This window comes from Staurois parvus, unplaced genomic scaffold (genome assembly GCF_062004578.1).
Source record: "Staurois parvus isolate SC_StPar_1 unplaced genomic scaffold, SC_StPar_1.0 ptg000618l, whole genome shotgun sequence".
NCBI classification, from domain to species: domain Eukaryota; kingdom Metazoa; phylum Chordata; class Amphibia; order Anura; family Ranidae; genus Staurois; species Staurois parvus.
In genome coordinates, this window is record NW_028318414.1 from 1,552,947 (window position 1) to 1,567,266 (window position 14,320).

Genomic DNA, 14,320 nt, shown 5'->3' on the forward strand with positions numbered 1-14,320 from the left:
TTGTGCCTTGTATTTGACATATGTGATCTAGAGGGCTTCGGTTTCTGTGTGCCTAGTGTCATTTCTCCTGTAGGCAGTCATATCACCCTTGGTTATTACCTGTAAAGCAGGGTTCCTCAATGGACTTTGAGAAAAGGATTTTATGGTGAGTACAAAAATCCTATTTTATGGTTAAATTGATTACTGAGCTCCTAGATTTGCTCCTTCATTTATTTGTTATTGGTTTGTAGTACTAGTGTTTACTTTACATTGATACTCACTGTTGGATAAAAACATATATTGATGGAAAAATGTTTTCCCGAGGCTACAAGGCTGCTTGTTAATTGGTAAATCAAAGGGAGCACAAGGTAAATCTGTGTAGCAAAATTCCTCAATTCTGCTAACATAATTTATCTGTTCAGGTTCAGAGCTTTATGCGTGGTTGGCTGTGCAGAAGAAAGTGGAAGACAATTGTTCAAGACTACATATGTTCACCGCATGCAGAAAGCATGAGGAAGAGGAATCAAATAGTGTTTAACATGGTTGAGGCCGAGGCAGAATATGTGCATCAGCTTTATATCCTTGTGAATTGCTTCCTCCGGCCACTGAGGATGGCAGCCAGTTCCAAGAAGCCACCCATCAGCCATGATGATGTGAGCAGCATTTTCCTCAACAGGTGACAACACTTTGCCTCATACTCATATATACAGTAGGTCATGCTATCATTAATTGATTTTTTTCAGCTTAAAGCCGAACTCCAAGCAGATATGAAGGAGACACATTAATGCAGTTCTGTATTTATTAAATTATCAATAACTGCATTTTACAATGTAAATGCAACCAGTATAAGTACCCTATTTGACTTGATTTCAATCATGTATGTAGATAGCAGCTGAGTTCCTTTGATTTGCATATGAAACCCAGTCTGAGGATTCCTATCTATTTCATTGATGCAGTGGAGTTCTGAACCTGTGCTTGACCTGACTTTCTTTGTGTTGTGTTTCTTTGAATGCAGCAAATCCTATTGAGATGTGTTTGCATTAAAGGCTATGACCTTTTTGTCTCCCACTCCCTTAACCTACTAGCAATTACAGAGACCTGGCTTCAAGCATCAGATTCTGCTTCCCTCACAGCACTTTCCTGCAGAGGCCTTCTCTGGACTCACTCAGACCCAGTGGTTGGAAAGGAGGTGGAGTTGGTTTGCTTCTATCCCCACTAAGCACCTTTCATGTCCTCCCTAACCCTCCATCACTATCCTTCTCTTCTTTCGAGACTCACTACATTTGGCTGTTTTCTCCCATTTCTCTGAGGATTGCAGTGGTCTACCGGCCTCCTGGACTGATGGCACGCTTTCTTGTTGACTTCTCTGCTCGGCTACCCTACTTTCTCTCCTCTGAATTACCCACTATCATTCTTGGAGATTTTAACATCCCTATTAATGTGAACAACCCGGCTACATCCCAACTCTTCAACCTAACCTCACCGTTTGCCTTAACACAATGGACACAGTCCTCCACTCGCTCTGATGGGAATTCATTAAACCTTATTTTCTCCCATCTTTGCACTCCCTACAACCTCACCAACACCCCTTTTCCTCTCTCTGATCACAAACCTTCACAACGTAAACCCTTCTCTTTTCCACTCTGCAACTGATCACCTCTATGACAGACTCTCTCCCCTGTCCTGCCCTGACCTGGCCACTGCTGTCTACAATAGTTCACTTTCATCCACACTAGATAGACTCACTTGCTCCTCTAACTACACAAAGTATCAGGCCCTCACCATTACAACCTTGGCAGACTGACAACACCAGAAATCTTAAGAGACATAGTCGTGCACTGGAGCGATTGTGGCGTAAAACCAAATCCCAGCAAGCATACACCCTATATAAATCTGCTTTCTTAACATACAATTCCTCCTTCCATGCTGCCAAACAAGCCTACTTTGTCATTCTTTTTAATACCTTGTCATCCAGTCCTTCACTGCTCGTCTCGTTTCTACTTTTAACTCTCTACTTTCTCCACCTCCACCCAGTAATTCACTGCTTACGAGATTGCAAATCATTTCAAAAACAAGATTGATGCAATTCGTAGGGGCATCTCCACTACACAGACATCTATCCAACTTAGCATACCTTATACTAAACCACCCTCAACACTTTCCTCTTTTGACCTTGCTACTACTGAAGAGGTACTAAAGTTTTCTCAGAAGCCCATCTCACTATGTGCCTCCTGGATCCTGTCCCCTCTCAACTACTACGGTCACCCTCTTCTTCTGTCCTATGCTCCCTCACTCGCATCTTTAATCCCTCCCTCCCTGGTGCCTTCCCCACACCTCTAAAGCATGCACAGATTACTCCCATACTTAAAAAGCTTTCACTGGACCCCACCAAACTGAACAACTTAAGACCCATCTCCCTGCTCCCGTTTACCTCTAAACTCTTAGAACGCTTACTCTACAATTGCTTGAGCTCCTACCTCACTGACAACAACCTTCCTGACCCTTTACAATCTGGCTTTCACTCACTACACTCCACTGAATCTGCCCTACTAAAACTCACCAATGATTTACTAACTGATAAAATTAATGGCCACTACTCCATACTCTTACTACTTGACCTCTCTGCGTCTTTTGATACTGTTGACCTCCTCCTCAAAAAACTCCACTCTCTTGGCCTCCGAGACTCTTCTCTGTCCTGGTTCTCCATCTACCTATCGCTGCGCTTCTTCAGCGTTACCTATAACTCTGTCTCCACCTCTCTACTTCCTCTTTCTGTAGGGGTCCCTCAATGTTCTGTCCTTGGGCCCCTTCTCTTCTCCATCTACACCTCCTCCCTTAGTCAATTGATAAACTCCCATGGCTTTCAGTACCATTTCTATGCTGATGACACACAAATCTATCTTTCTGCTCCTCACCTCGCCCCTTCAGTCTCCTCACACGTTACTAACCAACTGACATATCAGCATGGATGTCACTCTACTTCCTCAAACTCAATCTTTCCAAAATGGAGCTCATACTATTCCCTCCAGCCCGTGCCCCCTCCCCTGACTTCTCCATCAAGATCAATAATACAACCATCAGTCCCTCCCCTCATGCCAGGGTACTAGGTGTAATCATAGACTCCCATCTGTCCTTTCAGCCCCAAATCCACTCACTGTCCAAATGTTGTAGACTTCACCTCTGCAACATCTCCAAGATACATCCGTTCTTAACCTCTGAAACCACTAAGTACCTTATTCACTCCCTTGTTATCTCTCATCTTGACTATTGTAACTCTCTCCTCATTGGCCTACTTAATCGCAGGTTATCCCCTCTTCAGTCTATCGTGAATGCTGCTGCCAGACTTATCCACCTTACTAACCGTTCCATATCTGCCATCCCTCTCTGTCAATCCCTCCACTGGCTTCCCATTGCCAAACTAATAAAATTCAAAACATTAACAAAGCCATTTATAACTCTGCCCCAAATTATATTCCCAATCTTGTCTCCAAATATCACCCAAACCGTCCTCTCCGCTCCTCCCATGCCCTCCTGCTCTCTAGCTCCCTTGTCTCCTCCTCCAATGCTCATCTCCAGGACTTCTCCAGAGCCTTCCCCATCCTCTGGAACTCTCTGCCCCAATCAATCTGACTATCGCCTACTCTGCCCACGTTTAGGCTATCTCTGAAAACCTATCTCTTCAGGGAAGCCTATCCTGCCCTCAGCTAATAATGGAATCTTTTATTCCTCCTACCAGTCCATCCCCCACAGTTATTACCTTTTATACCACTAGCCCCTCCCTCCTAGATTGTAAGCTCCAAGGATCAGGGCCCTCCTAACCCTCTTGTATTGAACTGTATCATTGCTGTATTGTCTCCCTTTATATTGTAAAGTGCTGAGCAAACTGTTGGTGCTATATAAATCTTGAATAATAATAATAATTTTAAAAGCAGCATCTTTGCTGCATTATGAAATAAAAAGTATGCATTTGTGCAAAAGACAGCCTTTGACAATGATTGTCTACATGTACCCTTAATCTCTTGTACAGCAGCACTCCAACTTGGTGAGGGGAATTTTTGGAGGTCTCTTAGGTGACCGGCATGCAAAAATGCAAACATAGAACAATCTGACAGTAGAAGAGAGCAGAGTGATAACTTTGTCAGTCCGCTGTTGGCCTTTTACTGTCCAATCAACTGGCTGAAGGCATGGAAAATTGCATTTCTAAATGTAGCAAAGAAAGTGGTGCCATCTGCTGACTATGTTGTGTGAAAGGGCTGTGTTAAATCTAGGAGTGCATGGACAGAAATACAAATCTCTTTGGCAGGTAAAACAGCTCATATGGAGGGCCCGAAATCACCAGCAAGCCACTTGTAAAATTAAATAGACTTTATTGGTCTCTCAAAACATACTGTTAGGAATGGACTGGCCAGCAATGGTGGGACTCACCTGCCTTTTGATCTGCAGTACCAGGGCTGGCCAGCGGGTGTTCCCAGCAATCAGAGACTCAACTCTGCAGCCAGCTAACACCTGTAACTGATGATGCTGGGGTATTTAAGGGATGGCCAGACCCACAGACTCTGCCTTGGTGTTGTGTTCGTCCTGGGCCCTGTATCTGTCCTGCATCCTGTTTCTGTTCCTTTGCTGACTTCTCCTGCTCTGATCCTGGCTTGTGACCCTGACCATCCCTCTGTCTGACCCTCTGTACTACGCTGCTTGCTACCTGTTCTGATCCCTGGCTTGTGACCCGGACCATCCCTCTGCCTGACCCTCTGTACTATGCTGCTTGCTACCTGCTGAACCTGGCCTGTGACCCCGACCATTCTCCGCTTGCTCCCCCTGTACCTACCTGCCCAATTGATATTGACCCGGCCTGCCTGACGACGCTTGCTTGTATGTACTGTTATCTGTGGGTGGTTTGGTTTGGTTTGTTTGCACTGTATTATGTTTTAGTATTGCACTGCGTTTATGTTTGTACTGTTAGTGTTAATAAATTATATTGTTTATAACATATCTGAGGTCTGCGTTTCCCTGCTTCAGTCACACACCTCTGGTCATACCTGGGAGCCCTGACATTACACCAAGGCCAATCCTGACCAGAAGTGGCTGCACAGGGAAGCCATCTTGGCTTGTTGATGGGAAGGATGGATCTTGATGAGGTTGAGTATTTATATCTGCTAGTGTTTGATGACAGGGAGTATGCTTATCAAACTCTGAAGGAGTATACCCGGGATGAATTGCTAGAATGTATACGGCTCGCTCATGTTCTAGTAGATCAGGGCACAGTGTTCTCTGAGGTGCAGCCATTGATTGAGGTTTGTGCAGAGTTGGTTTCATCTGGTTCCCCCGAATGCAGGGATGAATTTTTGCCACCATTTAGTGCAGACCAGGTAGAGTCCCTGGTGTGGTTATTAGAGGATGATGTGGGTTACTTTCTGGAGCGTTATTCCACATGTTCACCACAGACACTAAGAGATTGTATAAACGCAGTGCAGTCATTGACCAGACAGACTTTGTGTAAGCTCAGCTTTGTTCAACCCCTACTGCAGACATGGACAGATTTGTTGCACCCAGCCTCAGTCAGCTTACAAAGACCCAGTCCTGCTTCTAACTCTACTCCTGTATTCCCACCAGCTCCTCCAGTTACAGCCCAGTATACTTGGCTATCTACCGCATGTCAGTACCCTGTTCCCACTCGCTGCACCTATCCTGCCTTTAACCCTGTAAAAAAGCCCTCTGTAGCAACTGCTCCCTCTCCTGTTCCATCCTCCAGTTCTTCTCTGTCTCCAGCTGCTCCATTCGTTTGCAGACCTGCGTTTACTTGCAGTGCTCCAGTAGTTAAAACCAGAAAAAAGCGAAAATTCTTTCCAACCAGTACCATCCTGCCAGTATCCAAACCGGTGAACCTGCCTTCCGTGGTTCAGACTGATGCCTGTACGCAGCCTGAAGCCTCTACTCGGCCTGAAGCCTCTACTCGGCCTGATGCCTGTACTCGGCCTGATGCCTGTACTCGGCCTGATGCCTGTACTCGGCCTGATGCCTGTACTCGGCCTGATGCCTGTACTCGGCCTGCAGCCTGTACTCGGCCTGCAGCCTGTACTCGGCCTGCAGCCTCTACTCGGCCTGAAGCCTCTACTCGGCCTGAAGCCTCTACTCGGCCTGATGCCTCTACTCGGCCTGAAGCCTCTACTCGGCCTAATGCCTCTACCCAGCATGATGAACTGATCCAGCCTGACGATCCTATTAGGCCAGTTGACTCGATGCCCGCTGTTGATCCAGATGATCCGGTACCTGATCCGGTGCCCGCTGTCGTGCCAATTGACTCAGAGCCCGCTGTCGTACCTGGTGACTTGGTGCCCACTGCCTTGCCAGATGACGCGGTGCCCGCTGGCAAGCCAAATGACCTGATGCCTGGTGACCTAGTGTCCGCTGTCATACCTGATGACCCGATGCCCGCTGTCGAGCCAGACAATCCGGTACCTGATGACCCGGTGCCCACTGTCGGGCCTGTTGACTCGGAGACCACTGCCTTGCCAGATGACGCGGTGCCCGCTGTCGAGCCAAATGACCTGATGCCTGGTGACCCGATGCCCGCTGTCCAGCCAGACGATTCAATGTCTGCCCCAGTGCCCGCGGTCATGCCAGTTGACTCGGAGCCCACTGCCTTGCCAGATGACGCGGTGCTCGCTGTCGAGCCAAATGACTTGATGCCTGGTGACCCGATGCCCGCTGCCCAGTCAGACGATCCAATGTCTGACCCAGTGCCCGCGGTCATACCAGTTGACTCGGAGCCCACTGCCTTGCCAGATGACGCGGTGCCCGCGGTCGAGCCAAATGACCTGATGCCTGGTGACCCGATGCCCGCTGTCCAGTCTGACCCAGTGCCCGCGGTCATACCAGTTGACTCGGAGCCCACTGCCTTGCCAGATGACGCGGTGCCCGCGGTCGAGCCAAATGACCTGATGCCTGGTGACCCGATGCCCGCTGTCCAGCCAGACCATACAATGTCTGACCCAGTGCCTGCGGTCATACCAGTTGACTCGGAGCCCACTGTCGTGCCTGGTGACTCGGTGCCCGCCGCTCCGCCTGGGGGCCCGAGACCTGTTGCTCCGCTTGGGGGTCCAGCGCCCGCCGCTCCGCCTGGGGATCCGGCGCCCGCCGCCCCGCCTGGGGGCCCGAGACCTGTCGCTCCGCCTTAGGGCCCGAGACCTGTCGCTCCGCTTGGGGGTCCGGCACCTGCCACTCCGCTTGAGGGCCCGAGACCTGTCGCTCCTCCTGGGGGTCCGGCGCCCGCCGCTCCGCCTGAGGGCCCGAGACCTGTCGCTCCACCTGGGGGTCCGGCGCCCGCCGCTCCGCCTGAGGGCCCGAGACCTGTCGCTCCATCTGGGGGTCCGGCGCCCGCCGCTCCGCCTGAGGGCCCGAGACCTGTCGCTCCTCCTGGGGGTCCGGCGCCCGCCGCTCCGCCTGAGGGCCCGAGACCTGTCGCTCCGCCTGGGGGTCCGGCGCCCGCCGCTCCGCCTGAGGGCCCGAGACCTGTCGCTCCGCTTGGGGGTCCGGCGCCCGCCGCTCCGCCTGAGGGCCCGAGACCTGTCGCTCCGCCTGGGGGTCCGGCGCCCGCCGCTCCGCCTGAGGGCCCGAGACCTGTCGCTCCACCTGGGGGTCCGGCGCCCGCCACTCCGCCTGAGGGCCCGAGACCTGTCGCTCCATCTGGAGGTCCGGCGCCCGCCGCTCCGCCTGAGGGCCCGAGACCTGTCGCTCCGCCTGGGGGTCCGGCGCCCGCCGCTCCGCCTGAGGGCCCGAGACCTGTCGCTCCGCCTGGGGGTCCGGCGCCCGCCGCTCCGCCTGGGGGCACGATGTCTGTCGCCCCGCCTGGGGGCACGATGCCTGTCGCCCCGCCTGGGGGCACGGTGCCTGTCGCCCCGCCTGGGGGCCCGGTGCCTGTCGCCCCCCCTGGGGGCCCGGTGCCTGTCGCCCCGCCTGGGGGCCCGGTGCCTGTCGCCCCGCCTGGGGGCCCGGTGCCTGCCGCCCCGCCCGGGGGCCCGGTGCCTGCCGCCCCGCCCGGGGGCCCGATGCCTTCCGCTCCGCCCGGGGGCCCGGTGCCTGCCGCTCCGCCCGGGGGCCCGGTGCCTGCCGCTCCGCCCGGTGGCCCGCTGCCTGCTGCTTCGCCTGGTAATCCGATGTGCCTCTGCCCGGAGTCCTGCCCGATGTGCCTCTGCCCGGAATCCTGCCCGATGTGCCTCTGCCCGGTGTGCCTCTGCCCGGAGTCCTGCCCGGTGTGCCTCTGCCCGGAGTCCTGCCCGATGTGCCTCTGCCCGGAGTCCTGCCCGATGTGCCTCTGCCCGATGTGCCTCTGCCCGGAGTCCTGCCCGATGTGCCTCTGCCCGGTGTGCCTCTGCCCGGTGTGCCTCTGCTCGATGTGCCTCTGCCCGGAGTCCAGCCCGGTGTGCCGCTGCCCGGAGTCCTGCCCGGTGTGCCAGTCTTTGATATCCCGCCAGTTGCCAGACCCGGGCGGTGGAACATTTTGCCCAGCTAGGACTGTTTGGAGCGTCCTGAGGCCGCTCCTTGAGGGGGGGGTACTGTTAGGAATGGACTGGCCAGCAATGGTGGGACTCACCTGCCTTTTGATCTGCAGTACCAGGGCTGGCCAGCGGGTGTTCCCAGCAATCAGAGACTCAACTCTGCAGCCAGCTAACACCTGTAACTGATGATGCTGGGGTATTTAAGGGATGGCCAGACCCACAGACTCTGCCTTGGTGTTGTGTTTGTCCTGGGCCCTGTATCTGTCCTGCATCCTGTTTCTGTTCCTTTGCTGACTTCTCCTGCTCTGATCCTGGCTTGTGACCCTGACCATCCCTCTGTCTGACCCTCTGTACTACGCTGCTTGCTACCTGTTCTGATCCCTGGCTTGTGACCCGGACCATCCCTCTGCCTGACCCTCTGTACTATGCTGCTTGCTACCTGCTGAACCTGGCCTGTGACCCCGACCATTCTCCGCTTGCTCCCCCTGTACCTACCTGCCCAATTGATATTGACCCGGCCTGCCTGACGACGCTTGCTTGTATGTACTGTTATCTGTGGGTGGTTTGGTTTGGTTTGTTTGCACTGTATTATGTTTTAGTATTGCACTGCGTTTATGTTTGTACTGTTAGTGTTAATAAATTATATTGTTTATAACATATCTGAGGTCTGCGTTTCCCTGCTTCAGTCACACACCTCTGGTCATACCTGGGAGCCCTGACACATGCAAACACAAATAGTTTTCTTCAGCCTAAAGTAAAGCAACCAGTTCACAGTCCTGGTATTAGGAAAAGCGTACAACACAGCTCACCTCCAGTCTCTCAGTCCTACGCTAGGGTTTAGGGTTCCCACTTGTTTGGGGTGCAAGATAAGTCACAGGAGCTCAGCAAAATCAAAGTCTTCAGAGAGTACTCACTTTTTCACAACTGTGAGCCACACCAAACTGCCTCCTACACAAGTGCTGCTTCCTTCCTGCTACATTTCAAGACTCTCTTGTATTCCCTTCAATCGAGGTTTGCCTTCCCAACCATAGTCTCTTGGGAGTTTTGAATTCTGGGTCCCAAATATGAATTTACTAATTCTGACAGAACTGTAAATCAGTCCGCTTCCCTCAAAGAGGACTACCTTGGATCCCCTGAACCTGTATGGATGAGAACACCCGAGTAATTACAATGTCTCTCGACCTCTCATTTCAGAGTCCACAACTCAAATAAAGGGGAAACATACATGCCATCAAGGAGACAGGTGTCCTGTACAATTTTTATAATGAGGATTACAGAGCTGCATTATACCTCAAATATATATATATATATATATATGGTATATACATGTATGATATATATATATACAGTGCTCAGCATAGATGAGTACACCCCTTTTGAAAAGTAAGATTATAATCAATATCTCAATGAACACAAGAACAATTTCCAAAAAATGAGTTTTATAGAATATTTGTTTAGCTCAGTACATGAAAGTAAGGTTGATAATATAACTTAGATTACAAAATGCAAAAATGAATACACCCCACAACAAAAACTGCTACATCTAGTTTTTTGTATGACCTTCATGATTTGTAAGGAGAGCACCAAGTCTTCTAGGCATGGAATGAACAAGTTGGCGACATATTACAACATCTATCCTTTTCCCTGCTTCAAGAATGACCTCTTTTAGAGCCTGGATGCTGGATGGAGAGTGATGCTCAACTTGTCTCTTCATAATTCCCCATAGGTGTTCGATTGGGTTCAGATCAGGAGACATACTTGGCCACTGAATCACTCTCACCCTGTTATTTTTCAGAAATGCAACAGTGGCCTTAGATGTGTGTTTTGGATTGTCATATTGGAAAAATGCATGACGACCAAGGGCACGAAGTGATGTTGGCATCTTCTCGTTCAATATAGAGCAGTACATCTGTGAAGTCATGATACCATCAATGAAACACAGCTCCCCAACACCAGCAGCACTCATGCAGCCGCACAGAAGGACACCACCATGTTTCACTGTAGGCACCATGCATTTTTCTTTGTACTCCTCACCTTTGCAACACCATACAGTTTTGAAGCCATCAATTCCAAAAACACTTTCCTTGGTGTCATAACTCCAAAGTACAGAGTTCCAGTAGTCTCCTTCTTTTTCAACATGGGCCCTGACAAATTCTAGATGGGCTTTTTTGTGCAAGGGCTTTAGGAGAGGCTTCCTTCGTGGACGATATCCATGCATGCCATTTCTCTGCCATGTACTCCGTATGTGTCACGGGAAACAATCACCCCAGGTTGGCTTTCTACTTCTTTAGCTAACTACAGTGAATTTTCATGGTGTATTGCCTCAACCCTTATCATAAGACGCTCCTGTCAAGGTGTTAACTTTTATGGGTGGCCTGGATGTCTCTGTGAGATGGTTGCAATTCCATGTTAAATTTTTGTATCACTTTTCTACAGTATTCTGACTTTTAAATAAAGCTTTGCTCATCGTCATGTAGCCTTCACCTTTCATGTGTAAAGAAAATATTTTCTTTCTCAGGTCTTTTGATATTTCTCTTCCATGCGGTGCCATTGCTGACAGCATGAAATTGGAAGGGGTTTTCTTTATTAAGTAACGTCCTTTTATAATCAACTGTCTGTTGGATACCTCTTTAATGAATAATTAGACTCACCTGTAGATGAATTCTGGTTAATTAGCATTTTGTTATCTAAAATTTAGCTTTACTCCTAATACTTTCATTGGGGTGTATTCATTTTTGCAACTTGAATGATCAAGCCCCGGTGAGTGGGGTGAAACACGTCAGAGGGCGTGGCCGGAGTGACAGTTGAGGCCATCCTACAATAGGATTCCATGAGCAGTTTGAGTGGCATCCATATTCATGCAAGACTTTGATGGTCTATAATGAATTTGTTAGGAAAAATTATTTTGTGTGTGTTAATTAACAAATTTTGTTTGCAATCAATGACTTGCATTTGTGGGAGTATTTTGAAGTTTAGTGTCCCATAGAAAATATTGATTCTGAAAAGAAAGTAAAGGTTTTCTGAACAATCTGTTGGGGTGTACTCATTTATGCTGAGCACTGTATATAAATATTCTGAAAAAGCACTATGATAAAGGGATATAAAGGTTTCTAGTACAGCTGGCTTCCTGTCTAGTAATCCCATAGAAGATGATTTCCAAATGTCACTGTTAATCCTTCTTTTATGACTGATAACAGGGAACAACAGCCAGCTCTGCAAGTAACATGTTTCTATAAGTTTTTATTGTTTTGTTTGTGCTCTTAAAAGCATGTCATTTGTTAATCTAGATAGACAGCTTTGGTAATAGTGCATGTACTGTACATGACGTGTTGCCTGGCACTAAACTGTTCTATTATTCCAATCTGCATAGATGGGTTATAGAAACAGCTGAGCACTTTAAAGGATAGAAAAAAAGCCTTAAGGATTCCAGCAGTCATTCCTCAAAGGCTCCTAGCAGTGAAGACGTTAAATCTAGTCCTATACTTTGTTCTGCATTGGTGACAACGTTTTTGTCTGCTGTGGCTATTATACAACTGACTTTATCCTGGAACATAATGATTTCTCTTTCCTGTTTCATCATTCACACTAATGACAAAAAGCAGCACGAAGCGCCTCTCAATCTGCTGAGTTTAACCTGGAAACATGACTGACATAATGGAATCACCAGACACAATTGGTATACTGAGATACACCATGTACTTAGATATTATGTCATAATCTATCAGCAGTCTCCAGGATTGACTGTTGGATTCCAATGTTTGCACATGCTGTTCTTTATCTCCTTTGATATTTCTTAGTGATTTCTTAGTAGGCTTTCAGGAAAGGACAGTTTATAGGAATTTAGGATAGATGAAGATAAAATAAACTAAACGGATTTTGTGGCACCCTATTGTTCTGTGAAAACTGAATTTGCAGAAGTGACATACAGCTAAAGCAGTTACGGTATATTTCTCACATACAATCATGGCCAAAAATAATGGCACCCCTGAGAATGCCTAAACGTATGTAATTGCAACAATTGTCTGGGTGAAGTGTATTATCTGACAGAAATGCAGGGGTGCCAATATTTTTGGCCATGACTGTATGAGGGCCTTTTCACACATGTTTGTGATGTGGGTTGCTGCAAGTGTTTTTGTGCAAATATATATTTGTGTGTATTTAAACACTTTTTTTCATGTATCATAAATAGTGAATACATCATAGAGGTTTTCCAAGGTGTAGATGCTTTAAAAAAGCACAAAAAGTGATGTGTTTGTGCATTTATAATTTCTTTTAATAGGCCTACCTAAAAGGTGTAAATGTACAAATACTGCTATGTTTTTTAAAAGTGTCTAATTTAGGTTCATAAGTTGTATGTACTGTATTATTCAATTTGGTTGCTTATTGAAATGCATTTTGATGCTGTTAAGTTGTATATCATTTACTGCAGAAATATGAATGGGTCCTAAGCTCTACTCCAGTGGTATAGTTACAGGCATCCCCCCTGTGCATAGTTCAACACACCAGATTTCACCAAAATTATAGTAATGGTACTCAGCCATGAAATGGATGACTATAGAAAATGGATACCAAATTTCTTCATCTTTGGTTACCTACTACCCCCCAGCCTGCCTATTGGATAATTAAGAAGCAGCAGTGCATTGATGAGGTCACCCAGTTCTCTGCCTTCTATAAGTACGCTCCCAGTGTTGGAATAACAAATCTGTAAAATACAGTAGTGCCAAACAAATTTGCAGTTCTGGCAATAGGTCTCTGAGTCTGTGCTCTGGTATAGAGAGGATTATGAGAAGTTAATGGTCCATGCACACAGGCTTAAAAGAAATACCAATTCGCTTGACAGAAAAAACACTTGCAAATCTTTTTCTGTACTAGCGATTAGGCTTGTTTAGCGTTTCTTTCTGCCAGAAAACTGCTCTCAAAAACGCAAAACAGAAGGGTTTTTTTTCTGCCTCTAAACGCTGAGCTTAAAATATACCGCTAAACATCACAATCTGCATGGACACATAGGATAACATTGAGCTGCTTCTACAGGAAAACCGCTAAACTCTTCTAGAAGCAGCGTTTTTTTTTAAGCCAGTGTACATGGACCCTAAAGCAGTAATAAATCCAAAAACAAAATATATGATATTACAGTTTATCAGTTCTTAGGTGTGGTGGCTGCATTACTTTTCTTTTTAGGCTTTTTTCCTTTATTTTCACTAGTGATCTTGACAGTAAGTCTTTTATTTTACAACTTCCTCTAACAGACTCAGCTGTCTAGCCAAAGTAGCAGTTAGGGGCTGAAACAAACTATTTAACACAGACAGGGGAGCTTACAATGGTCAGCTTTTATTCATGTATGTAAAATTTTTACGCAAAAGGAAAAAAAAACATTGCTGTAACTGCTCAAAAAGTGTTAGCTGGAGTCTGGTTCTAAATCTAAATAGGATAGCAATAAAAGTGAGCGCTCTGGAGTAAGCTGCTGGACACTCAAGGAAACCAAAATAAAGCGTTATAACAGATACAAATAAATAGTGCAGCGCTATAAATGTAATGCAAATTGATATGCAAATTATAATCTAAATGACTATACGTACAGTAAAACAGTCCATATGTAAAGAATAACAAAATATTGAAAAAAGAATAAATGTTCCGTATTGTCACTAAAGACTAATGGATAATCTATATAGTGCTCTCCTAATAATCCGTGATGATGTTCCAAGTAATGTAGAGAGATTGTGCACTCACCAGATACACAATGTAAATGTGCATTAAGTAAAATCCGCAGAAGCCTCCTTTAGGGTCTGGTCTGGGATAAGGGAAGATGTCCTCCCTCTAGGTGGTTGGTCTGGTCAGGAACACAGGTC

The 14,320-nt window shown here is 47.5% G+C and overlaps 1 protein-coding gene across 1 annotated transcript in view; it reads left to right on the plus strand.

Annotated features, from left to right (window-relative positions):
• RASGRF2 (Ras protein specific guanine nucleotide releasing factor 2) overlaps positions 1-14,320 on the plus strand; it is a 454,295-nt gene that overhangs the window by 188,064 nt on the left and 251,911 nt on the right. The window contains exon 5 of the mRNA XM_089693224.1: positions 402-655. Within this exon, the coding sequence (XP_089549350.1) occupies positions 402-655 (254 nt within the window). The remainder of the gene's footprint in view (positions 1-401; positions 656-14,320) is intronic.